The sequence below is a fragment of the Barbus barbus genome (genome assembly GCF_936440315.1).
Source record: "Barbus barbus genome assembly, chromosome: 27".
NCBI classification, from domain to species: Eukaryota; Metazoa; Chordata; class Actinopteri; order Cypriniformes; family Cyprinidae; genus Barbus; species Barbus barbus.
The window spans coordinates 15,032,569-15,059,152 of record NC_136755.1 but is presented as its reverse complement, the minus strand read 5'-3'; the positions used below and the strand labels follow the sequence as shown (position 1 = coordinate 15,059,152).

The window sequence follows — 26,584 nt, the reverse complement described above, 5'->3', positions numbered from 1 at the left end:
ACGAAGCCCGTCCCTAGGGACATAAAAAAAAGTCGGAGCCCGACTTTAAATTAAATAAAAATAAATAAATAAATAAAAAAAATTGGGGGCTAAAAGTGAGTTGTAATGCAAGCGTTACTGAACATGTACCGAGTAAAATATTACTGAAAATTGATTAGTAATGCCTTACACTACTGTGTTACAGCAAAAAGTAATACTTTACTGTAATGCATTACTTTTATAACGCGTTACTCCCAACACTGCTAATGAGACAAGTAAATACACCTAAGAGCTGCTTTTAACTTCCGCTGATAAAGACTGCCTCTCTCAAAGAGTATTTCTTTACACTGTTTTCTGCTGGCGCTTGAACACACTTTCCTTATTTTTTCACATCAAATGGCCAAGCAAGCACAGACACTGACAAGATACGCGATACAGAACGAGACCAAACGCAATATCGGCACGTCTCCACACAGTAAAGAAAACAAGCGTTTCCTAGCAACGACAACTGTGCTAAACACTACTGAGACAAGTTAATACATTTACAAGCTGCTTTTCACTTCTGCTGATAAAGACTGGACATTTAACTAGTTTAATATGAAGAGACCATGAAATGAAAGACCTTCATTTATGTGCTTTTGCCCTACACTGTACAAGACGCTACACTGTACAAGACGCAAGAACAGTTCACTATTTAGGTTTGCACGTTAGCATGGACTCACCAACTTTAACGTTAGTTCGTTTTAGCCAGAGATACCTTGCTGAAACGCAAGATGACATTAACGTTCTGCTTGAGCAGATGAAAATGAATGTTTTGTCTTCATTGGGATTGGGATTGAATGCTTAGGGACATTTTGCTCTGCTTTGTTTGGGTTTAGGAAATAGAATAAAATAAATTATATTCTCAAGATATCTGGAATCAGTGTTACAAGTACACCAGGCACATTGTATTTTCATTTTTGAAGCATTAACCCCATAAAATTGATGCAAGCTTTGGAACTTCTAATGTTTCTCTATGGCGCTGAAACCTAAAGATGTCCGAGTTCAGCTCCCCGTGCAACTGATACTCGACTGCCATTGGCTAGTCTGCGTTCGAGGGGAGGGGCTTACTGATAGGTCAATTGCATTCGAGGTGGGCTGAGTTGACTAAGGGTAACATTCTGTGTCATTAGCTTTTTCTTTTGTCCAGTTACAATAGAAAAAGCTGAGGAAAAAACAATAACATCGCAGTGAAGTCCCCTCTAAGGGGTTTTATTTAATATCTTCTACTCCTCCTCGACCCCTTTAATCTTTATTTCTCCTTTCTCTCTCTCTTTCTCTCTCTTGCATACACTTTATTCCATCTTGCCAAATGAAGCACTTTCTCCACTTGCTACTCTAATTTGGAGTTTTAATTGAGTACTAATGTAAGCAACCTCTCTCTCTCTCTTACTCTCTCGGTGTGTTGTGGCTTGGACTTATTTAGTTTTTCTCTCATTGACTGAGAGTGCTATTTGGAGGGTGGTTTTGGTGATTGAGTTTTAAGGAAAGAAGCTCTCTCTCTCTTTCTCTCCCCCTGGACTCTGACTGGAATGCTTCCATTTGTGTGGTCATGCCAATCACAATGTAATGACACTTACGAGGCAGCACACGGCATCCCTCCATAGACATGTAGAATTGGTGCATCTCATCTCCATCTGGAAGGTCTTGCACATCTGACAGACCATCAAAGCACCACTACTTGTAATTTAAAATATGCTCCTAGTCACAATCCTACTGCACTATACAGCTAGCTCACATTACGGACTACTTTTATGCCAGTGGTTCATCAGAACCTCCTCTAAAATGTGTTTAGCATGAATGTAAAAAAAAAAAATTATTTAATCGGTTTACTTAATAAATTAATAAATACACATGTAATGTAAAACATGTCATTCAAATGTTTGATATCAGAAAATAAGTAATAATTTGAAATATTATTATAATTAAAAAATATCAGTTTCTATTTGAATATGTTTTAAAAATGTAATTTATTTCTGTGATTGGAAAGCTGAATTTTTAGCAGCCATTACACCAGTATTCAGTGTCACATGATCTTTCAGAAATCAGATATGCTGATTTGGTGTTCAAGAAACATTTATTATTATTACCAGTGTTGAAAATAGCTGTGCTGCCTAATATTTTTGTGGAAACGATGAAACTTTTTTCAGGGTTCTTTGATTAATTGAATGTTCAAAAGAACTGCATTTATTTAAAATAGAATGTTAATCAATTTATTGCATACTTTCTGAATAAAAATAATTAATCTCTTCACAAAAAGAAAGAAAAAAAAAACTAGTAGGTTTTATTAAAATGGCTTTACATATCAGTCTCGACAGAAAAATCCCTCACGGGCCGTCATTCTTTCTCATTCTGTTCTTGTTTTTCTCATGAATGCTCTGCATAGAAGAAATGTGGATGTTTTATCCTGCTCCAAAAGTTGGACTTGGAAAACTGCTCTGACTTAACCTGGCCTGCCCTTTTTCTAATTTAGTGTTTTTTCGACCCTGTTCTTAAAGATTACATCCCTTGTGACATCCTCTTCATGCACACTCATTTGATCAGTGTCCTGTTAGATGCTCTTGCCCATGAAAGGATTGACACAGTCTCCGCTCTGGCTTGCAAATGAGATTGCAGCATTTAGAGAGCCTAAATTCTCAGGCTGGCCGCGTGGCCCGTCCGCACGGCGGGGATATGTTCATGGCACTCCCTCGTCAAAATAGATTTTGCTTTAATCTAAAGCTGTCGACACGCTGCACATTTCTCCGTGTGATTGCCAAGCCTCTTTTTGTTTCTCACAATGGCCTGAGATGGAGCTGGTAAAGACGCCGAGTCTCAAATGAAGACGTTTTCACCAGGCCTGTCACAATGAGTAGTTGCAGATGCATTAAAAATGGCCAGTTCTGTACTGTAAGGCTGCTTCATCTTGATGGTGTTTGACTAGCCTGATAGTGTCTCTCAAAGGCCTTGCACAAACTCGACACAATTTGATGCTAAAGAATCCTTTTGGAATTTATATCAAGGGAAAATGTCTGCTAGATTATTTTTCTGGACACAATTCATTCAGTGCAACTAAAATGCAGTGGTGAGGAGTGACTTGTTATGCTATCTAATGTATTCAAGTATTAGAGGTGACAAATACGAAACACCATGGCTGGTGTCGATTTAAAAGTAAGGCAGTTGTCAGGAATAACCAGTAGGTGCCTTTCCAAAAACCTGTCAAGGATAAGAAAAACAGATGGAACAATAAAAATCCTCAGAAATTCTCACTTTGATAAGTTTGCTGAAACATGTTGCCAAATATTGTGTGTTAGTTGACCTTTCATCAAATTCCCGCCCCTCTTAGTTACTGTTGCAACGTCCGACAAGCCATGGTGCTCTCAGAGAGAGAGACTCACATCATGGTGCCAGGACAACTGTCTCTCTCTGAATGTGAGCAAAACTAAAGAGCTGATCATGGACTTTAGGAAGCGACAGCAGCGGCCCTACACTCCTCTTATGATCAGTGGGACCCCTGTGGAGAGGGTGAGTAGCTTCAAGTGCCTGGGTGTAAACATCTCCGAGAACCTGACTTGGACTACATACATCCAAACACAGGTTAAGAAAGCCAGGCAAAGACTGTACCACCTGTGACAGCTGAGGAAATTCAGGGTCTCACCAGCAATCCTGAAAACTTTCTGTTCAGGGACCATAGAAAGAGTATTGACTCAGTGTATCTCAGTGTGGTATGGTAACAGCTCTAGTCAGGACTGCAAAGCACTACAGAGAGTTGTGCGCTCTCTGCATCTCAGGGTCTGCTCTCCCCTCTCTGCAGGACATCTACCTCAAACGCTGCAAAAATAGAGCTGTCAAAATTATCAAGGACTCAAATCACCCTGGTAACCGACTATTCACTTTGCTTCCATCTGGTAAGCGCTTCCGTAGCCTGATGGCAAAAACTGAGAGACTTAGGAGGAGCTTCTTCCCCCAGGCCATCAGGCTCCTAAACGCTAACTCTGTGTCATAACATCACTTGACTCCATGTAAATATCACTATATCAATAAGCTATTCATAATTTTTCTCTACCTCTAATTGCTGCTATTTAAATACCCTGTACAACTTTTTTGCACATTCCTATTAATATTTAAGTCAACAACATACTGACCTGCACATTTATATTTTTTTATCTTTTATTTTATTTTATTCTTTTATTTTTTTCTACTTTTCTTTTTCTTAATATTTGTATACTATATAATTGCACCATCCTTGGAGCGGACCTGACTTACATTTCACTGCTGGTTATACTCTGTATAATTGTGTATGTGACGAATAAAAATCTTGAATCTTGAATCTCATGCCACGCAACAAGTTCTCATGTGGTGAAAAATACATTGCGGAGCAAAGAGGACAATGACAGTGTGCCGACAGACAAGACAGAGCAGGTTACTTTAGGTATAAAACAAAGTCTCAGCTATCAAATTTAGTAATTTTTAAGAAATTTGAAGAATAGCTACAAGTTTGTGGCTCTTTAATATGTCACGAGAGACCGCTGTAGTGCCTCAGTTCAAGCGGCACGTGAACCGAGCTCTTTCTTTTTACTAGTTATAGCATGAAATAAACATGAATGAACATCAGAAGGTTTCTTGTTTCAAATGTGAAAAGTCGTCAATACATACCATTTTTCGTCCATCGACGTTACTTCACTCTCCTGTTTGGCTTTGACGGACAAAATGGCAGATTCAGCATTATGATTAGTCAGATCGCCTGTCAGTCAAACTCCCTGTGAAGGGTCAATTTAGCTATGAGGTAATGCCCTGACAGATCAGTCTTCAATTGGTCACATGGTTTCATGTAATACAAATTCACAGGCCAATGTTCACCAAATTTTAACTTCTGAATGCAGCAAAATGCGAAACTACTTGTGTTTTGCATGCTATGAATGGAAGTCAGTGTAGTATATATATAATAATAATAATAAATAATAAATAGTTTACAAACAGTTGCATGCATATATTCAGAATTGTATTATCTGACCCTATGTTACACCTCAAATCACAAAGGAATTTATAGTTATATTAACATTTTTCCAGTCACCGAAGTCATTCTCTCAAATGCTTTGGGTATTCACAGCTTATATTGACTGCATGTCCCTGCTAAAATGTAATTATATACTAAACATCAATTATTTGAAGTAATCAAGCTGTGTGTCATAAAATTCTATTTCAGTCATGCAGGGAACGTTCGTTTGATGTAGTATGCGTGCCATAAATGTAGCAGGAATGTGTTGCTGGCCATGGAAAATGCATCTGATGAGTCCTGGTGTGTAGCTGAGATTAATTGGGTCATTGGAGAGCTTGTGTTGGAGCTGAAGTTCGGGCCACCTCCGAGCGTTTAAAGAGAAGCCCATCGCTGCAGAGACCAGCAGAGGGGATGTATAACAGGACTGCTAACAAATGCAGCGAGTGAACATGGGTGCGGAGGGGAGACTCATACTAATAAATATTCACACTTTGCTGAGAGGAGATGGAGACATCTTTTTTTTTCGCTCTCCAGTTGCTCCATTAGGCCTCTGCTAAGAGGGAACTTTGTCTCAGTGCACGTTTGGAGCTAACAGATGGTGACATTTCAGCCTTCGCCAGTGTGAAAAAAGGTTCGGGGGTATGGGGTTGGCACACGGACACAAGGTTCATGTAGGGTCAGACACACAGGTACGAACTACCGCGGATAGAGACAGATGGATAAAGAGTCTTATAAAGCGTTGAAATATTTTTTTTAATTATCCACAAAATTGAAAGGATATACCAAGACTTACCAACTTCCAATCATTCTTGTCTGGACAGAACAAGTTTACCTTGAGAAGGTCTGATAAATGTCTCGCAGATATGCTTTGTGATATTTTATTTTATTTTATTTTCAGCTGTTCTTAGCTATTTATTTACAGTAGTAGTTTAACTTGAAAAGGCCAAACAATTTTTTTATTTCTCAGAATTTTTTTTTTTTTTTTTTTGATTATTATTATTATTATTATTATATTCAGCTGTTCTTATCTACTTAATTAAACAGGACTAATTTTACTTGAGAAGGCCAGATAAATTTGTGTCTCACAAACATGCTTTGTGATTTTATTTTATTTTATTTAGCTGTTCTTAGCTATTTATTTGGATAGGACTAGTTTAACTCGAAAAGGTCCGAAAATGTTGTATTTCACAGAAATGCTTTTTTTTGTGATTTAGTTTAATTTAATTTAATTTGTATTAATTATTATTAATATTATATGCAATGCAGTGCTGGGAGGGTCAAATATAATCCTCACTTTAACTCTTTAAGTTTTGTTTCAGTGTGTTTCATCATGTACATCAGAGTGACAATAGATGCTGTTTTTTTAACATTTACATTTATGCATTTAGCAGACGCATTTATCCAAAGCGACTTACATTCCATTCAAGTTACAGTTTTACATTTTATCAGCTCTTGCTTTCCCTGGGAATCGAACCCATGACCTTGGCATTGCTAGTGCCATGCTGTACTATTACATTTTAACTCAGTCGTGATTTGGAAAAGTAATCCTATCTGAATAGTGTTTTTGATATAAGTCTCAGACTTTGCAGGTGTCACTTGGTTAATGGCAGCATTATGGCAGAGTCTGGCTGATGAGAGTGGAGACGACAAGAGCGAACAGCCTCACAGTCGGCAGATTAGAGGAGCTCAAACAGCCTGTTTCAGGATACATTTGAATTATTGATGTGCCAAATCCTTTCTGCATGTGTCTGAGTGTGTAACTTCAAATGTAGGCTTTTGTGTGTGCCAGCGTATGTTTCTACCCAGATAATGGTCTGTTGTAGTATATGCATTAAGGCTGGGTGGAGTGATGGTATACCATGTGACATTAGAAATGTATGAAGCTCTTATGCTGTGGTAGATGTTTTTGTGAAGCTATCACTAGGCAGGACTGCTTAACATTATTTACTTGTGAGAGTGATGAAGAAAGAAATGAAGTGATGCAAACAGAACAGAGTGGGACATGTCGAGAGAGATGAGGAAGAGCTGTTTATTAAGGCTTGAAATGCAAAGTGCAGTTTGGATGTATATGGTTGCATATACTTACTGCATTAATATTTTGTGTAGATGTCTGCCTGTCTTCTATTTTATGAAGCTTCTTATGTGGATCTTCCTTTCAGAATGTACTCATAAGTCAGAACTATCCATTTTATAATTTTTTTTTATAATTTTATAATTTAATTTTTTTCTTCTTTATTGAATCTTTTATAGTGTTAGATAATTTGAAGCTGTTTTGTGCATGATTAATTTGTTATGAATTATTTTATGTTTTGATTTGCATCCATTTAGCAGGGTTACTAGTAAAACGTAAACTATTTAAAATAATTTTCAATAATTAAAATAAAGCTTAAATAAAATAAATATGAATATTAGAGTCAATTCACTGCATTTTTTCTGACTTAAATTAGTTAATTCTTAATTAAGAACAATAAGCTCTTAATTTTGAACTCTCAAAGTACATTATAGAATTAACGACGCCTTGTGGTACCATCACAGAGGCTCAGAATCACTCTCCAGAGCATTCTCGTTCACCATTCCTGGCTGGTGGAATGATCTTCCCACCCCTATCCGGAGTGCTGGATCCCTGTCAATCTTCAAGCAACAACTAAAAACTCATCTCTTTCGACACTACTTGACTTCATCCTAAACTAAAAAAACAAAAACAAAACACTTTATCTTTCTTGTTATTTATTCCTTCCCTTGTGAGCTTGTACTTATTTGAACAATGCCTGATACTTGGTGTTACGTGCACTTCGTCTGTCTGATTGCCTCTTCAAGATGAATCGATTTATGTACTCCCCAATTGTAAGTCGCTTTGGATAAAAGTGTCTGCAAAATGACTAAATGTAAATGTAAATTTAACTTTAAAATGTACAAAATTTTCTATTTTTTTTTTCATTTCTTTATTTGTCTTTTTTTGTAAAATATCGCAATAAATATCGTATCGTGGACTTCATATTGCGATATTATCGTATTTTGAGATTTTTATATCAATATATATATATACATATATATGTGTGTGTATATATATAAACACACACACACAAACACATACACACACATTTGTTATGTTGCTGCCTTATGTTAAACTGCTTTATATTACTTTTTTTCCCCCACATTAATCTACACTCCATACACCATATTGACAAAGCAAAAACAGAACTTCGTAAATGTATTAAAAATAAAAAACTCAAATAACTACATTGCATAAGTATTCATACCCTTAACTAAATATTTAGCTGAAGTACCTTTACAGCTGCAAGTCTTTTTTGTTTGATGCAACAAGCTTTGCTCATCAACATTTGGCAATTATCTGCCATTCTTCTCCTCACCTCTTCATTTCTCAAGCTCTTTCAGGTTGGATGGGGCAGACGCACATTTTCAGGTTTCTCCAGAAATATTTTATTGGGTTCAAGTCCTGGCTGGGCCACTCAAAGACATTAATAGCGTTGTGAATAAGCCACTCTTGCTGTGTGTTTAGGTTCATTGTCCTGTTGAAAGGTAAACATTCTGCCCAGTCTGAGGTTCTGAATGCTCTGGACTGGGTTTCCATTTCCATCTCAATATTTTGGTGCATTGAGCTTTTATTCTATTCTGATAAGTCACTCAGTCCCTGCTGCTGAAAAACAGCCCCACAGCATGAGGCTGCTATCAGCACACTTTACTTTTGGGATGGAACTCTGCAGGTGATGAGCAGAGCTGGTTTCCTTCAAACATGATGCTTATAATTGAGGTTCATCAGGCCAGAGAATATTGTTTCTCACAGTCTGAGGGTCCTTTAGGTGCTTTTCTGCAAATTCCAAGTGTGGAACCTTACTTATGCAACAGAATCATTCAGTTTTTTATTTTTAATACATTTGCAAAGATATTAAAACCCCTTTTTTTAATTAATTTAAAGCAGTTTAACATAAGGCAGCAACATAAAACGTGAAAAAAATACGTTTTAAATGTAGAGCACAAATTCTGAGTATTGGTCACCATACTTGGCCATACGTCACTTCACTTTCACTTACCTCCCGCATGAAATCAACCACATACCAGCAGAACACTGAGAACGCGCTACAATCCTGAGGAGTCATAGCAACAGAGCGGAGGTGCCAAAGCTGCGGAGAATTACCTGGAAGCTTCCATCACTGACTAGATTTACAGAAAATTACTGCTGTTTTTCATAAATCATTTTACGTACTTATTCCCAACGCTTTATTAAGCTTTAAGTCACATCTCAAATTATATGGTATCAACTTATAATCATGTTTATATTAATTAGCCCGTGATCTCATTCTCTCAGACGGCCTGGGTATGCGGCGCATTTGCAGCTTATATGGAAGGAACGCCACTGATATATAGCATATATGTAATGGTATAAGATGCAGATGTCCATACATCACTTTTTGACATGACAAGAGTCCAATGGAGTTGCGAGTTCACCCATCAAATCTTCATTAACCGACAGCAGCTTTTATATTTGGGTGGAGAGCAGAGCATTTGAGCTGTGTGTAGAACACAAAACCGACGGGAGTAGCCATAGATCTGAAACCTACAGATGACACACAGCACATCTAAGTCTCTGTTGGTTACCGAAACCACACATAGTAAACCCGCAACATACAATAGACATGCATTTGTGCAACAGAGCGGCTCTCTCATACTTCATGATGTGACAGATATTTGTGCAGTCTGGTTCCATTCACACAGTGTGGGTTTTCCCAAGAGTGCGGTGTGAGTCCCAAAAATAACCGTACTGTGTGTGAACATAACCATAATAAGAACTCAAATACAGGAACGACAACCATATTTTGCTGCCATGTGAACCTGGCCCTAATCTCATTCTAATGCTTGTCCATGTGTTGTTTCATGGTGTTCCAGAAAAATAAAAATCTTTCCAGTGTTCTGCTGCACAAACAGGGCACCGCACATCAATAAATTATAGCAGGGTTGAGGGTTGGCGAGGGGGGGGCTGTCAGCTTGCTGTGACTGCTGTTTGAGCTCCCGCTGTCTTGCAGAGAAATCACACACAACATGTCACTGGTTTGTTCTCCCCTACCTTAAATAAACGTCCCTCTCAAAGCTTATGAATTTGTCACGATGTCACATAGACAAGGAAGTGTTCCTTTTATTACATACTGCACAATGGCCATAGACACACATACACCCACAGCCAAGGCCATAATAGGTAGAAAAGGCCTAGCTTGATATTTCATCATAAGGCAGTGGTGATATAATCATACACTGATATGTATCTCAGTTATTTTTCTCATCATAATATATGGCCTTGTATGGATTATTGTTTGTGTACATTCATATCACAGATGCTTCTGTGAGGAATCTTGCTAGACAAAAGTGAAGCTAACCACACATAGTTCGAGCAACCCAGCATTACTCAGATCAGTATCATGTTACTTTGCAACTTGTTTTTATCGGTCACATGAAGTCACGTGTGAGTAGTTTCTTGTTGAAACTGGTAGCTGTGGCTCTGTGTAGCACATTTGTTCTGTGTTCAGGAATGCTCTTTAAGGGTCTCCGGAGAAGCCTGTTGGACGAAAACAACTGCAGAAAGCCCTCAAAAGCCCTCAGCCCTCAAACTCAACTACAGTAAAATAAAACTCTCTGTGATGTTGCCATGGTTACTTCTTCTCTCATGTATAATTTTTATATCTTCCCCTCTTGCTCCCTTTTTAATTTATTTTATTTTATTTGTTTATTTTATTTACTTTTTTCTCCTTTTCCTCACTTGTTACTGTAAATTACGTTGGGGTCAAGCGATCTCTTCTTAACTGTATTTCGTTGCCTTGTACCTTACATGTGTAATGACAATAAAGTTGAATCTAATCTAATCTAAAATCGAAATGCTGTCTGGAAAGCATGTCTGCGTTTTGTTTGAAGACCTTTGCTTGAGATGTCTTATTTTTCTCAAGTATGCAGTATTGCAAAGATTGGAAAAACAGTGTCAGTGTGACTGTTTTATTTCTGTAATATAACATTTCCAAGAGCAAAATATATTCGAACAGAAAAAGTAGGACAGGATTTGATTTTTCATCCATCGAGAATGGATGATTTGTGGGTAAGTGTGCATTATACACACTAAGATTTGGCCCTAGTCAGACAGGGAGAACAGCTGAAATCCAGCTTTGATTGGCTGATAGACTAGTTAGGAAAACAGATAAACTAAATAACTCTAACCATCTAAAACCAGAAAACCATGTTAGGCTGCCCTCCCCCACCCCCCAGCAGGGAGAACAAAAGATTAGCCAAACATGCGTCCACAAGTTTTACGTGTTTGTTCCCTTTTTGCAAAAAAACAAAACGTTTTTTCAAAAATGAGCAAACTAAAGTTAAAGTGTTTTTTTTTGTTTGGCCTAATTCAATAATGGTATCAGTCTAATTCATCTTAAACCTTATTTTTGTGTTTTCTCTTTTTTTGACAAGTGAATCACACTCAAAATACAAATGTAGGAAGGTTTGTACCAAATAAATAAAAAATAAAATAATAATAATTCACAATAAGATCAAAAATATATTACGATCTTTTAAGAATTTTGATTTATGACTTAGTTCTGAGATCTCCTTTAGTGTCCCTGTTAACGTTTATCTACTGGCATCCATAAAAGAGATCACAGGAAGCTTATCGTGCCGAATGCTGACCTCCTCACATTTATCACACTTCCTGCCAGCTTGCAGGTCTTCGATCGGTTATCAGCCAGTCTCAATCAATTCAGCTCAACGTGGAAATTCATATTGGAAGATGTCACACAGTGCAGCAAGATAATGTATCACCCACATGCCATTTTCTGCCATTTTTTGTATGATGCAACATTTACATGATAATTCCACTGAAGTGTCATATTTTTCTCTCCTGTCATTTAGGCGGTAATTGGTGACCTTCAAGGCTTAATGCATACCCTGTCTTTCCCACCGTTGTAATTGCCTCAATATCTCCTTTGTCTCTTGAAAATTAAACCCTGTTCTTTCTGCTTTTGCTGCTTATTAGCCCCCTGCAGTGTGGATGAATAAATCAATGGCTAAAGCAGGGCAGGTCTAATGGGGAGTGTAAGCATGTCAATGAAAGAGAGGTTCGATGTTAGCCAGCCCCTGACCACAGGACACTCTATGAGAGGCCTTGGGGGTCTGGGTAAAATGGGCACGGCGCTGCATCCACTCCACAGAAAATGTAATTTAATCTTCCAGCATGTGGTTCGCATGACCTTGTTGTTGGCAAGAGAGGAGCCGCTGAGCTTCTATCGTGTGGGGTCTGCAACAGAGAGCTCATGTACATGTACTGAAGAGCAGAGGTGTATCTAGGATTTAAGGACACTGAGGGCTTATCCTAGAGTCACAACAGGAGGTGCAGGATTTCCTGAAGTATCCAGTGTACTTTAGAAGTATTAATAGATAATTGAACAACAGCATTGTGATTATGTAGTGTAGTGTTGGAGTTCATTTAAACAAAATCAATTAATCAATCAATCAATCAATATCTATCTATCTATCCATCCATCCATCCATCCATCCATCCATCCATGTAAATAAAATTTAATAAATCTGATTAAATATAAAAATAATAAAATAATATGTACAGTATATTGTTGCTATAGTCAACACTTTCTTTTTACTTTACCACTTTCTTTTTATTTTATCATGTCACTACATCAGCAATGCAATGATACTGACATTGGTCATGCAATGGGAACATAAAGAAAAATCTATTCAGTGCTGTAACCCTGAAAACCCAGAGCTATCTACTACTTTGGAGTTTTGGGGCATCGTGGCCTGAGAGAAAGTTGGTATCTCTCATTCGTAATCCCATCCCCAAGGTGTGTAGATAGAACCTGGTGAATCAGAAACAGAAACGATAGTCAGGTCTCTCACTAGGTGTCCTGGTTAGTGAAGCAGAACATTCAGTTTTTCTGCACAGTGTCTCAAAGCCAAGGGCTTTTACGCTTAGGGCTGTAGAAATGGGTCAGGGTTTTACTAGGCCAGCAGGTCGACACTGACCAAAAAAAACTGAAGACAGAGCCCCTAGCTGATGTTTATGACCTTTAATCTCTAACTCTAACTCCTTGACACATTTAGAGTGCATTAGTTATGATTACTTTGACCAAGGTAATAAGTTCTGGGAAACTAGGGATGCAGCGATTAACCGGTTCCGCGATTAACCGCGCTTTAAAACGTCACGGTTAATTAATCGTAAAGGTTTCGCAAAACCGAGTGTTTCTGTTGCACGGAGCTGAACTGTTGCAGCTTGTGCAAAATGAAAACAAAGTCACACTAGTGGTGCACCAGCTTCAAATGACGCGCTGCTTATCAGAGACACGGAGGCTACTACACTAATTACATTAGTGACAGAGGGACTAAACAGCAAAGCTTTATTTCCACCAAAGAAATGCCTGTTGATAGTAGTGTGCAGGGCTCCACAGTGCGAGCATTTCACTCGCATTTGCGACTAAAAATAGATGTGTGCGAACTGGAAAATGTATTTAGGAGCACAAGTGCGAATACAAAACAAAATACAAAACAGCCTAACTTATACAGTAGCCTATAACAAACGTATTAATTTATTCTGTTTATTTATGGAAAAATTGGGATGCAGCCTCATATGATTACTTTAGAACTTTAAAAAGGCAACGGTTTAATTTAAATGAGCACAGATGAGAAGAAAAGCGGAGCGAGTTAAAGTGAAGACGCGCTGAATGACGCACATTCGCCACTAGAGGGCGCTGCCGCTGCCGTTACCCCGGTAACCCAGTAAACAAATCCGCTGTGCTACTTTCCTAAAACTGTGTAAATAATGTTTCACACTCAGTCATTTAGATATTTATATTCGCTTTAGTCTTCACAATAGCATCAAATAATTCTTACTTAAAGACTTAATGAGCTATTTATTTTCAAACATTATTTCTAACCTAAAACATGGCCCATCCACTGATCTATAATAGAGAACAGTGGGCCTATCTATATATCAACGGCTGATTCGTTATTATTGTTCAGTAACACAAGGTCCATTAGTTAACATGAAAAAAACAATGACTGCATTTATTAATAATGCTATCTTAATTTCAACTTTTAATAATACATTATAAAATCAAAAGTTGTCTTAATATAATTCAATGGAGCTAACATTAACTAACATAGTTGTATTTTTTATTAATCAACATTAACAAAGAATATTAACTACTGCAACAATTAGCTATTGCACATTTTTAGTTAATGTTAACCTGCTTTAACTAATGTTAATAAATGGGACTTACTTACCTATTGTTCTTTCGTTCATTATTTTCAAAAGAGAACTACTGTCATGGATGTTTACAGAGCAGCGGTCACCTTTTTTAATTCTAATGGGAGAGATGGACTTTTGTTTGTTGTTTGTTTATTATTATTTTGTGCTGTATTGTTGGTTACTGTGTTATTTCTGTTTCAAAAGCCAGCAATAAATAACACTTTAACATCTAAAGAGTGTTCATGTGATTTTATACATTATTAATGTTGGGAAATGAATAAATGCCTAATAATCGTCATAATCGTAAAACCGTGATTATTCATCAGACAATAATCGTACCAGCAAAATCTATAATCGTTGCATCCCTAGACTTGAGCATGATTCTGTGGGTTGTGGTAGCATATTGGTTTATACTTTTGGCTAATAATATGAACATATAGCATACTGTGAACTGGAGGGTTGATTTTACAAAACTTAATACTATTAATAATATATTGGCTCACATGATTTGAAAGTCTTTTAGTTTTAATTTTATTCAAATTTTAAAAAAGTCCCAACATTTCCGGAATTCAGGTTGTAATTTGCAAGCCATTTAGTCTCACAGAGCAATTCTTATGAATATTGACATGAACTCTGGTTTGCACTGTAGCTTATTCCGCCCAAAGATGCTGTTTTTTATGATTTTAATTATTTATTTATTAACATTATTATTTACATTGGTGGGTAAATATGAAACTGACAGTACCTCATTACGCCAAACATGGTAGCACAAATAAGAGAGCAGTAATCTATGTTTACATTTGTATGGCAAACACTAAAGATATTAGTTAAAACATATTCAGACTTTCTATTCTGAAATCCATCCATGTTATATGTTATAACATGGGGATGCTTTCTTGTAGCGCTAACAGTAAAGCTCAAACCAAGTTCATGGGTTCGATTCCCCAAAAATGCATGAATTGAAAGTCAATTAAATGAAATATAAAATAGGCCTGTGCCTTCAATGCAGAGCAACTTTGGAGAAAACATCTAACAAACGCACAGATGACATGATTATGAATTATAAAATAGGTGTGCCATTGAGAATAGGAGAGATTATACTGTTTTCCCGTGTGCTTTCCATTGATTTACTGTAGACTGAATGCAGAATAGTTGGCTGTTAATTATGTATTCAATTGCAGTCTATTGATGAAGCGATAGCTTAGTGTGAAATGTGAAATCTTCACATTTAGGACTTTTGAATCTACAACAACCGATCAATGCAGTTATTTAAAGAGGAATCTGAACTAGGGATGCACGATATTGGATTTTTGCCGATATCCGATATGCAGATATTTTCAACTCATTTTTTAACTCGTTTTGCCGATACCGATATATTTCCTTTTGTTTGGAAACAACACCAAGTCTGTCCTGTGCAGAAATTATAAGCAAAATATTATTATTTTTTGTTAGTTTTTAACAAGAACATATTTATTAGAATTAAATAAAAATTAATAAAGGTTTTTAAACAGTACATTGAAGCTTTGAAAATAAATATAAACTATATCAATCGCTGCATTTTTTTTCCCCCCAGAAAGATGCAGTGTTAACCCTAATATTTTATTTTAAGATTTAATATTTGTAGATGGTCTAAAACAAAAGAGTTGTAAAAATTCTGAAAATCTTTTAAAGCTCATGATTTGTTTTAAAAAATAAAACATGTTACACATTAATGAATAAATCATTATATATAAAATTATTTAATTTACAAGTGTCCTGTTTGTGATTTTTTTTTTTTCATATAAGCTATAGCTTCTGACCATTAAATCAAAACATACTAATTGTATTACATCAATTACTGCTTTATTTAATCAGAAACAGTCTAAATGTTATTTGTGTAGGCTATTTTACTTTTAATTTAATTAGAAGTAGGCCAACAGCACCCCCTACAGATTAAAACTCCTTACCGAACGGGCATTAGGACCTGGGGGGAAGCTGCTGCATGTGCTATTACTGTTTACTCTATCCCACACCGAACGCATTCTATACATGCTTTCACAGATTAAATGCAGCAATCCAAAACCGTCCAAAATCCAAAATCGTCATTCAGACAAAACTTTGCTTCAAGAATGAGCCACACTGCTGACGTGATCTAATCACTAGCACACCCTGAGCACATGTGAGTTAACCCCTTCACCTTTTCATATCGGCATAATTTTTCATATCAGGCCGATGCCGATATTTACATTTAAAGCTATTATCGGTCGATTCCGATATCAGTCAGATAATATCGTGCATCCCTCATCTGAACCATAACGATTCGGTATGTGATATGGCCAAACAAGTAATGGTGCTGAAGAAAAATTGTCCACACTCTCCAACACGTATCATCCTATTCACCAGAACATCTGGTATTTCTCTTCACCTCTGCTAAGTCCACTATACCCAAGTACATATTTTGTCCTTCAAACCTCATATGGAGTCTTGCTTAGACATTTGGACATCACATCCAAAGGCAACATATGTGCCCTCAATCTAACCTTGCTTTTACTGCATATCCAGCCTGCACTCCTGCATCTGAAAGGTCATTATAGCATTACATTAGCTTGCTTTCGGACCCACTACAGGGCCTCCGATACCCCCTGAACGGCTTAGCTCTCTTCCTCCGGTCCTACGCGGCCCCAAGGTTAGCTGGGAATCCTTGTATCCATCAATCAAATGTTCAGATCTTGAACATGTACACTGAAGATGGATTCACAAATGTCAAGATGCTGCTCTCATCTGTAATGACACATGGTTGGTTCAGCCTAACAGTTATGTAATTGCTTGTGAGGGTGTGTGTTTTTGTGTGCCGGTGTGTGATTTGTACCCTGGGGATCTGGACTTAATGAGCTGGCTGACCTGACCTGAACATAAAAGTACACTGAGTTGCAAAAGATTTGCTATTGTGTAAAGAGCAGCTTTGAAGTAATTTGACAGTGTTAAAGCCAACCATAGGTATGGGTAATATCACATGATGAGTAGCTGACAAAAATATTTCAGCAAGCCATTCTGGAGTTTTCATATTCTTCTTCATCTTCTCCTTTCATTTATTTATTAGGCTATTCTTTCTAAACGTGAATAAGCAAAGAGAGAGAGATCAAGATTAGATTCTGTTCTTTAAAGGCGTGTTATTTCTGCATCACATAACATCAGCAAATCAAATCATTTTTTTAAACTTCTTCAAACAGCTTTCTCAGAATTATCCGTGATTGGTAGGACAAACAGATAGCCCCAGCCCCAAAGTAATGGTATTGGTTGTTGCTATGTTAGGCTGGATGAGCAGATCAAACAAACAAAGGCCAATATGGGAAGCCAAATAACCCAAAAGTGGGACGGAACAGCACAGAATTAAAGAGTTTGTGCCGTGCTGACCTAACACAGCTCAGTGGACCGACTTCTCTTTCTAATCAACCTAGGAAAGGCTTACTCAATGCATATTAAAAACTCTAATAAAAAAATATTAGTTCATGTCTGTTAGCTTTGAGCTCATCTGTATGCTAGTGTGCTCCTAAAATTGGGCTTTTAGCTGATATACACTTTTAAAAGCCTTTCTTTCCAGAACCCACCATCTGCACTATATATTTCTGTTAAATAAAAATGTATCTCGAATGAGAATGCCCCGCCCCTTACAAGTAACAAATCATGATTAATGACTGTGATGTAATAAAAGTCTGTTGGCTATTTAAATAGGACGTGCCTTTAAATATGTCCCACCCAAACCTTGCGCTCCTTAAACTGAGATAGGAGCGTTATAACAGAAAAAAAGTAATACTTCATAAAAATCAAAGCCATCCCTGCATCTCTAAAGATCCCCGTGTCTGCACTGTCTTTCATTACTGTTTCAGTTTCATCTCAGAACCTATTATTTCCAGACATGCTCCTAACTCTGTGTTTGCCTGACCTTCTATGTCTTTCCCACCTTCTTTCAAGCTTCTTTTCTCAGAGGTGGTTTAGTGTTTGATTTCTTTGTGCTGCTCTTCTGTTGTTACTGACAGCTGCTTACTGGTGTACTTAATGAACATGAACATTGGCAAGAAATTATTCAAACAAGAAGTATTAATTTGTAAAAAAAAAAAAAAAAAACGTGTACACAAATGTTTGAAGGTGTATGCACAGGTGTAACATTATTGTATGATCAATGGTTGATATTACAGGCCTTAATGTTCTTTTTGCTTTGACTGTTCACATTCAGTGACCTGTATCTATCAATTATGTGAACAGTAAGCTGCCATAAAATGATATTAACAATATCACAAATGATATTAGTCTAAGTTCTAAGTTCTGAACAAATGGTATTAGTCTAAGTTCTGAAGTTCCTTGACATTTTACTGAGATTATCAATAACACATTAGTATAGGGACCAGTTCTCATCATTAACTAGTTGCTTATTAGCATGCCTACTAGTAACATTTTGGCTTTTTATTAGTGCTTATAAAGCACACATTCTGCACGACCATATTCTACATTCCTAATCCTACCCAATACCTAAACTTAACAAGTACCTTACTCATTATTAATAAGCAGCAAATTGTGAGTTTATTGAGGCAAAAATCGTAGTTAATGAAAATAAAGTGTGACTAGATTATCACAATGTATATAATATACATTTAATTGTTAGATCCTACATCACTACATATTGCTGGGCCTTTGGGCCCTTAGAATTGTTCTCACATTTTACAGCATCAACGCCAGCCCTGGAAGTTGCAACACTAATGTGCTAACACAGCTCGGTTGTGATATATTCCCTTGGATTTTGCCTAACTGAAGCATCTCCTCCAATATCAATTAAAAGTGTTATCTTGCCAACTCTGTTTTCCTCAGATTTTTACAATTTATTTTTTAAGACAGGCACTGCTGGCATTTAATTAATCTACAGGGTAGTACAAACACATGAATTCCGGTGTGATGATTTAGACTCAAATCAGAAATCTATCCAATCCAGGACCACATATGAAAGTAGAGCAAATCGGATTTGAAAGGATTTGTTCACACGACTCAGATTAGTGTCACGTATATACAAATATTCAGATATGGCCTGTCTGCACCCTGCAGTTTAAAATAGCCAGTGACAAAAAAAAAAAATCTCTTCTTCATCACCAGAATCCCACAAAATAAACCAATAAGTAAATAAGCAAACGCATGATCAGATATGCATTTTTCAGTAATATGAGGAACGAGAGAAGCGATAAGCACCTGTGAAATGGAGTGCAACTCGCTTCTCTGTGCCAATTCATCTACAGTATTTATTTATTTCTTGGTAGAATAATTAGTTTGCGCCGTTTTGTTCATGTAAACCCTTTATTCCAGCCATCTCATAATAAGCTTGAGTCAGGAACCTCTCATAGAATGAAAGATGTATCCACTTTAAACTCTCGTGTTTTCATCTGCCTCGTCTAAAGGCCCCTCCCCAGAGCCAATTCTTAGCTCCATTTAACTCGCTTCGCTGGTGGTGACTGATTCCAGCACACCTCATACACGGAGCTAATGGGCTGCTGGGATGCATCAGAATATTCATAACGTCGCAACAGATTTGTGACTAGACAAATGCATTTTATCTTTATATATTTCACTTTTAAAGCTATCTATCTATCTATCTATCTATCTATCTATCTATCTATCTATCTATCTATCTATCTATCTATCTATCTATCTATCTATCTATCTATCTATCTATCTATCTATCTATCTATCTATCTAATATACATGTGTGTGTATTTGCACATGACATAGATGTGGTCAGTCTTAAATATGAATAAGCAATAAGGTAGTTTTTATCAGTCAAATAAATAAAAGATTGTCAAACAACTTAATTTTTTTTATTTTTTTTTTTATTGAAACATTAGTCATAATGAACAAGTTGAGAAAATAATGTCAATATATGCCATTTACAAAGGATTATAACAGAGGAAAATAAATGATAATTTTGGGTTTCCATACACATAAACATTAATACATCAATTGTATAAGTGTATAATTTAAAAACTTTAACAAATCTCATGAAACTCCCATAAAATCTCATAATAACTATCAGAAAAATCTCTCAAAATAAAGAAATTTATAAACAGAGAGATCATTTTACTTTTTTTCATTTTATAATTATTTTTTTTAATCAAGATGACAGTTCTAGAAAATATAATTGGCCACACACCAATCAAACTTAAATCATTTAAATATTTAGTAACACTTTATTTGAGGGTCTCTTAACTAGTTGCTTATTAGCATGCATATTACTAGAATATTAGCCATTTATTAGTACTAATTAAACATATTAATGCCTTATTCTACATGACCTTATTCTACATCCCTAATCCTACCCAATACCTAAACTTAACAACTACCTTACTAACTATTAATAAGCAGCAAATTAGGAATTTATTGAGGGAAAAGTCGTAGTTAATAGCAAATAAGTGTTCCCTATTCTAAAGTGTTACAAAATATTTTTATTAGTAGAGTTTTGATCAATCGCCCTTCCTCATGCTTGAATTTATGCTCCAAAAAAACTACCTAAATGAATTGTAATATAGAAATGAAAGACATGCTTATCACAGAAGTGGTGTGTTCAAATCATTGAATGTCTGAATTGCATTTTAATGTATTTTTAAAATAAGTGAATAGGCAGGATAAAAAAGCAAAACAAATAAGTGTCATGTCATGTGCCACGTCCTATTAATTAAAAGCTCAAAGACCTATAAATGTGTCACTGTGGGAAACTAAAGGATGCATGTGTGCGTGAGAGTGTGGGAGATTAGTTGAAGGGCTAAACCCTCCACAGAAGAGTCATCAGTCTTCACAGCACATCCGTCAGGGATTTGAGACATCGGAAAAAAGTATGCGTGTCCATTTTGTGTCTTTGTGAATAGGATTGCGACCTTCACAGAGAGAACACGCAGCTCTGAAATGATTTACAAGTCTGCTCTGAGTGAGAGTGGGAAGGAGGAGAGGAAGGGTGAGACAGAATGACAAAGAGGCAAAAAGGAGGAGGAAAGTCCGAGATTTCCACCTATTGATTCAGGTGGGAGTGTACGGAAACCCGAAGGCCCTCCAAATGAAGGGCGTCCCACCGCAGCCGACAGTATGCCAGTAATGTGACCCACTAACCACATGTAATTAAGACAAAGGGACTGGTGCCAGAGGGGCGGGCTGACTGAATGAAAACTGAGTGGCGGCTCTGGAGAGGCTGAATTGGGGCTTGACAAACGCAGCTGTGGAAAAAGGCTGGCGTGAAGAGCTTCTGGCAGGCAGGAATCAAGACCGAAGGGGCTGATTTACAGGAAAACTTTCCGCTTCATTAATGCTGTCAGAGAGCTTAAATGGCTCGATATGTGACACAACCGTTCCTCTCCATCTTGCTCTGTTTTCTCCTGTCTCGGGTTTTCTGTTGTCATTTTCGTTCTCTCTGGCTGTTTGTTTTCGACACTCTGCAGTGTCTCCGCAGAACAGATTAAAGAGGATTAGTGATGTAAATCTGTTAATGAATCTAATATTCAAATAACATTGTGTTGCCCTTCTTGCCGTCTCTCCTTCAGAACTCCCCTTCTCTTTTGTTTTACCAACAGAGTTTTACACAAATCAAATTTAGAAGTGTTATTTTAGTATGATTGCGGTACTATTATAGTTTTTATTTTTATATTTTCTGTTTTTAAATTTTGGTTAAAGTTTTAGTAATTTTGTTTTTGTAATTTTTTGTTGTTTTGTTAGTATATGATAGTGTTGGCCAATGATTAATCGTGATTAATCACATCCAAAATAAAGGTTTTTGTGGACATAATATATGTGTATGTACTGTCTATATTTATTATGTATACATACTGTAAATACAAACACATATGTATATATATATATAAAAAAACATGTTATATATATATATATATATATATATATATATATATATATATATATATATATATATATATATATATATATATAAAATATATTTATATACAGTACAATATAAATTGTATGAGTACAAATATATACATGTAAATATTTTCAAAATATATACTGTATGTATGTATCTTTATATACTGTATACATAATAAATATACACTGTACACACACATATATTATATAAACAAAAACTTTTATTTTGGGTGCGATTAATCGCGATTAATCATTGCCCAGCACTAGAATATGAAGAATGTTAATGAAAATGTTGTTAATTTGTTTCAGTTAACAATTATTTAACTTTTTTATTTTATTTTATGGCTATCATTTTTGTTTTTGTTTTAGTTAACTATAATAAACCTGGTATTTAGGGCTGTGATGACTTTTTGGTAATAATTAATGAAAATGATCAGCAGTGGATTTTATTATGGATTTCTCATGTGTTTATGCTGTGCTTGGAGAATCATCATCGGTGATGTAGAAATGTTTATTGTAATGTCTATTGTAAGATTGTATATTCAGATGTGGTTATGATTTATTTTTAATTTTTAAATTTTTTTTTATATGGACTTGTATCTTGCTACTTTGTGCTTACAACATCATTTTAATTGCTGTCTTCCTTTTGATCAACAAAATGACTACCCCACAACACTGCAAACCATACATTTTTGATTTGTGCCTTGACAAGAGGGTCAATCTGTGACAAAATTCATAGGTTTAAAAAGCTGAAACATGAACTTTGGCATCCAGCACAGAACTGTACTGTCATCATAGAAGTTCCTTTTGTAAATAGCTGCTGTCCTTCGTCAAATAGAGGTTCCGGATGAACCCAAATTGAAACAAAATCCTACTGTATAAGCAACATGGGATGATATTAAATATGATGATATGATATTAAAAGTAATATATTTATTAGTAATTTTTTCATGACAGAACATATCTATTTTGGTTATTTAAACTATTTAAGCTGATGTATGTATTGCAATAGATTTAAATATTGTTTGAAGAAAGAAAATGAGCAAGATTAAACAAAGACATATTTGACAGATGAATTAATTAGTTGTTTGACCTCACTGAAATGGTGTTTGGATCACTCATCTATATTTCTTTCTTGCCCCGCAGGACAAATGACATAGGATGAACACTGCTGGTCATCTCTGTCTGTCTGTGCTGTCATCCCTTTTTGCACTGGCCTGGGCCGTGGAGCCGCTGGGTCAGGCTGCCCCCTGCTCCTCTCTGGTGGCTGGGGTCTTATACGGCTCCTTCTCGCTCAGGGACCTCTTTCCCAGGCCGTCGGCTCTGGCATCTGGATGCTCCTGGACTGTGGAGAACCCTGACCCCACCAAGTACTCACTCTATTTCCGCTTCAATCGCCATGCCGGCGCCTGTTTAGCTTTTTCCCCGCTGGTGCTGCCCTTGGACCACTACCTCTCAAACCAGACCTGTGGCCCCCCAGACCAGTCCACCTTCCCCTCGGACCCTGAAGCTGTTGAGCTTTGCATGGTCCCAGGACCCCACACCTTCCTGCAGTTCGATAAGAACTTTGTGCAGCTGTGCCTGACCACTCATCCCAACAAAGAAGGCGACAACGGAGATGGGACGTCTGAGGACCAAGCCCCCTTGTCGGCAGAAACTCTGGACTTCCGGCTCGTAGAGGTTCTGCTCATTAATAATGAGAATTCAAGTCAGTTCACATGTGGAGTCCTGTGCCGATGGTTCGAGGAGTGCTTGCACGTCGGCTCAGGCTGGGAAACCGAGAGCTGCAGTATCACCCAGACAGGATGCGTTTGTCCCAACACAGCCCCTCCGGTCTCCCTTCTGCCCACTGTGCCCCACAACCACTCTTTAGACCCCAGCGCAAGCGTGTTGCAATCCCCACCCGATGACTGTTGCGTCACACAGCTGCATTCAAAGAATGGCATCGCTATAGCACCCAGGGATGTCCGGCAAGGTAAGCCAAGCTTATTTCTGACCAGCTGCTAGCGGTTTAATTTACAGCCTGCCCCATTAAAATCAATTAAGCTGCTTTACAAGCTACTTTGTTTAATTGGGTAACCATGGGCTAGTTTTGGATCACAAGCAAAGTGTTTCACTTTCAGCTTGATTTGATTTGGAGAGCTCATTTTATATTTCAATTATTAGCCTCTAATTACAAAAGGGAAAGTAACTTTAAAGTGCTTGGAACTGCCTCCAATCAGGATAAGTGTTTGTGATAAAATAGCAATCACTGACTCCCCTTGGTTGCACTGTTTGGTCCTGCTGATACTGGGTGGGGAAACAACACCTCCAACTGTGTGCTACTTAATCTTTTACACTGTGTTCTAACTGGGTGTGACTCAAAAAGCTTATAGTGACAAGTAATCTATCAGTAGAATCTGAACATTTTGTGTTTATTATTTATTATTTAAGGTTAGGTCTGGTCCTCGAATCTGATTGGCTAAGCAGCGTTTCAAGAGCTCTGAAATTTAGTGCAGCACTTGGAACTGAATCAATTCTCGGTATAGTAGGATTTCAGGGACTCTTTCTGCGAGATATATTGTTAAGCCAGTAGATGGCAACAAATAACTGTATTATAACGACTCATTGAATTACTAAACGGATTAATTAAATACCCCTGATTCAATCAGGAGTAAATAAGTAATTAATTCACTGAAACACTGCTTCATTCAGAAATATAGCAAGTTGACGTTTCAGAACATTCATTCTAGCAAACTATTTCTTACTATTTCTGCCACAAAAAAAGTTAAAATAGTAAGAGTAGCATGCTAGTATGTAGTTCTGAATTTTGCACGTTATGAGTAAGCCTGAATCATTTGTCATTGAACCACTGTAACGATCTGTTCAAACCGCTGATTCATGAAGCCATTTTTAGGTATGTCACAACAAACATGTCCGAAGCATTTCTATGGCGCTGAAAAAGCATGAAAATACAACCATACAAAATAATTTTGCATTAGACGTAAATAAATTAAAACAGTGGCCAATAACACTCCTACACTTTCTTAGGCCATCATTTGTGCTGTGCAGTGGGGTATGTGAATAATGGCGGTATAAAATAACCACAGTTTATAACGAATAATGTGAATAATGGAAATTGCATGTAAACGGGAGTGAAGCTTTGCACTTGACTTGTAAACATCATAATGTGATTAAATCCTTACTCTGATTATTATAAATAATTGTATTGTTTGTGTGCATGGGCACAAATAATGGGCCTTGTTGATGAATTTTAAAAATATATTTATATATTGCCATTTTTCAACTTTCCCCTCTGGCCCCCACTGTTGTTTTTTAAAATCTTACCCAATATAAGTTACAGGTTATCAGGCCTATCACCCATAGGCAATAAACACCATTGATAGACTTCATTATTGCAGGTCACATATAGAATCATTCTGCTTGTGCTTCCGATCAAGAGACATAGAGAGTCAGAAAGTGTGCTATTGACGCTGAAAAAGAAGCGACTAGAAAGGGAAAGTGAGAATGAGAGGAAGTGTATGGGCACGCATGCTTCAGCTGGGCTTTTCCTGGCTCGCTAGTGCCTCTCAACTAAAGCCACACTGAGTTTTATCCTCCCTTGAGTCAGCATGCTGATTGGCTTTGCCAGACAGGAGGACACTGCCAATATGCCTGTTGCAGAGATGCAGCCTTCTCCTGTGCCCGCAAAGACTGCACATTAAACGGCCTTCTTCTCAAAGCTGACATCACTGACACCAGTCAATTTTAAACATGGAGAATTCTTCTCTGGAAAGATGTTGACAGTATTTTTAGGTGTATATTGGGAGATTTTTTTCCGTAATTAGGCCAATCTGGAATAGAGGATATATAGCATTCTGCACAGTCACTGCAAATGATTCAAAATCATAACAGATTATGCAGGGAATTAGAGCACTCAGGCATATACAGTAGGTCTCTTAACTAATATGCAGTGTAATAATCCACCTAATTTTGCAATGCAGAAGTAAGCTAGTTATTTTCTGTGAATGTGAGACTTCATTAGCTCCTATAGGTAAATAACTAGAGAAATAACATAGGTGTATTAAACTATATGTGCTACAAATCAGTGTGTTTATAATTATGACAATACATTAAAATAATATCAAGTTCACAATATCAAGCAGCATAATGAGCTCTTTTGTACAGCTAAAAATAACTGGAAACAAATGACACCGGAAGCCTTGCACGTTCAAGTTACAAATGACTGAACCTGTTCTTATGGTAAAAATAAGGTGGATGTGATAATTAGACCCACAAGGATTCTGCACAGTTTCTTCATATTTACGGTAAGGGCAAATCTACTGAAATCTGTGGAATAGGTTTGAAAATAAAAAAAGTGCACTTTAAGTTGTTCCTTATTAACCTTTTAGAGTAATGAGTTGTTTTTTGTAAAGATATGATTAACATACTGAAAAAATGCTGGAAAAAGGTAT

At 36.9% G+C, this 26,584-nt stretch overlaps 1 protein-coding gene across 1 annotated transcript in view; it reads left to right on the top strand.

Annotated features, from left to right (window-relative positions):
* Nucleotides 1-26,584, top strand: part of LOC306847669 (adhesion G protein-coupled receptor B2-like) — a 316,825-nt gene that overhangs the window by 53,401 nt on the left and 236,840 nt on the right. The window contains exon 2 of the mRNA XM_079381759.1: nucleotides 23,277-24,105. Coding sequence (XP_079237885.1) covers nucleotides 23,292-24,105 — 814 coding nt within the window. The 5' untranslated portion in view covers nucleotides 23,277-23,291. The remainder of the gene's footprint in view (nucleotides 1-23,276; nucleotides 24,106-26,584) is intronic.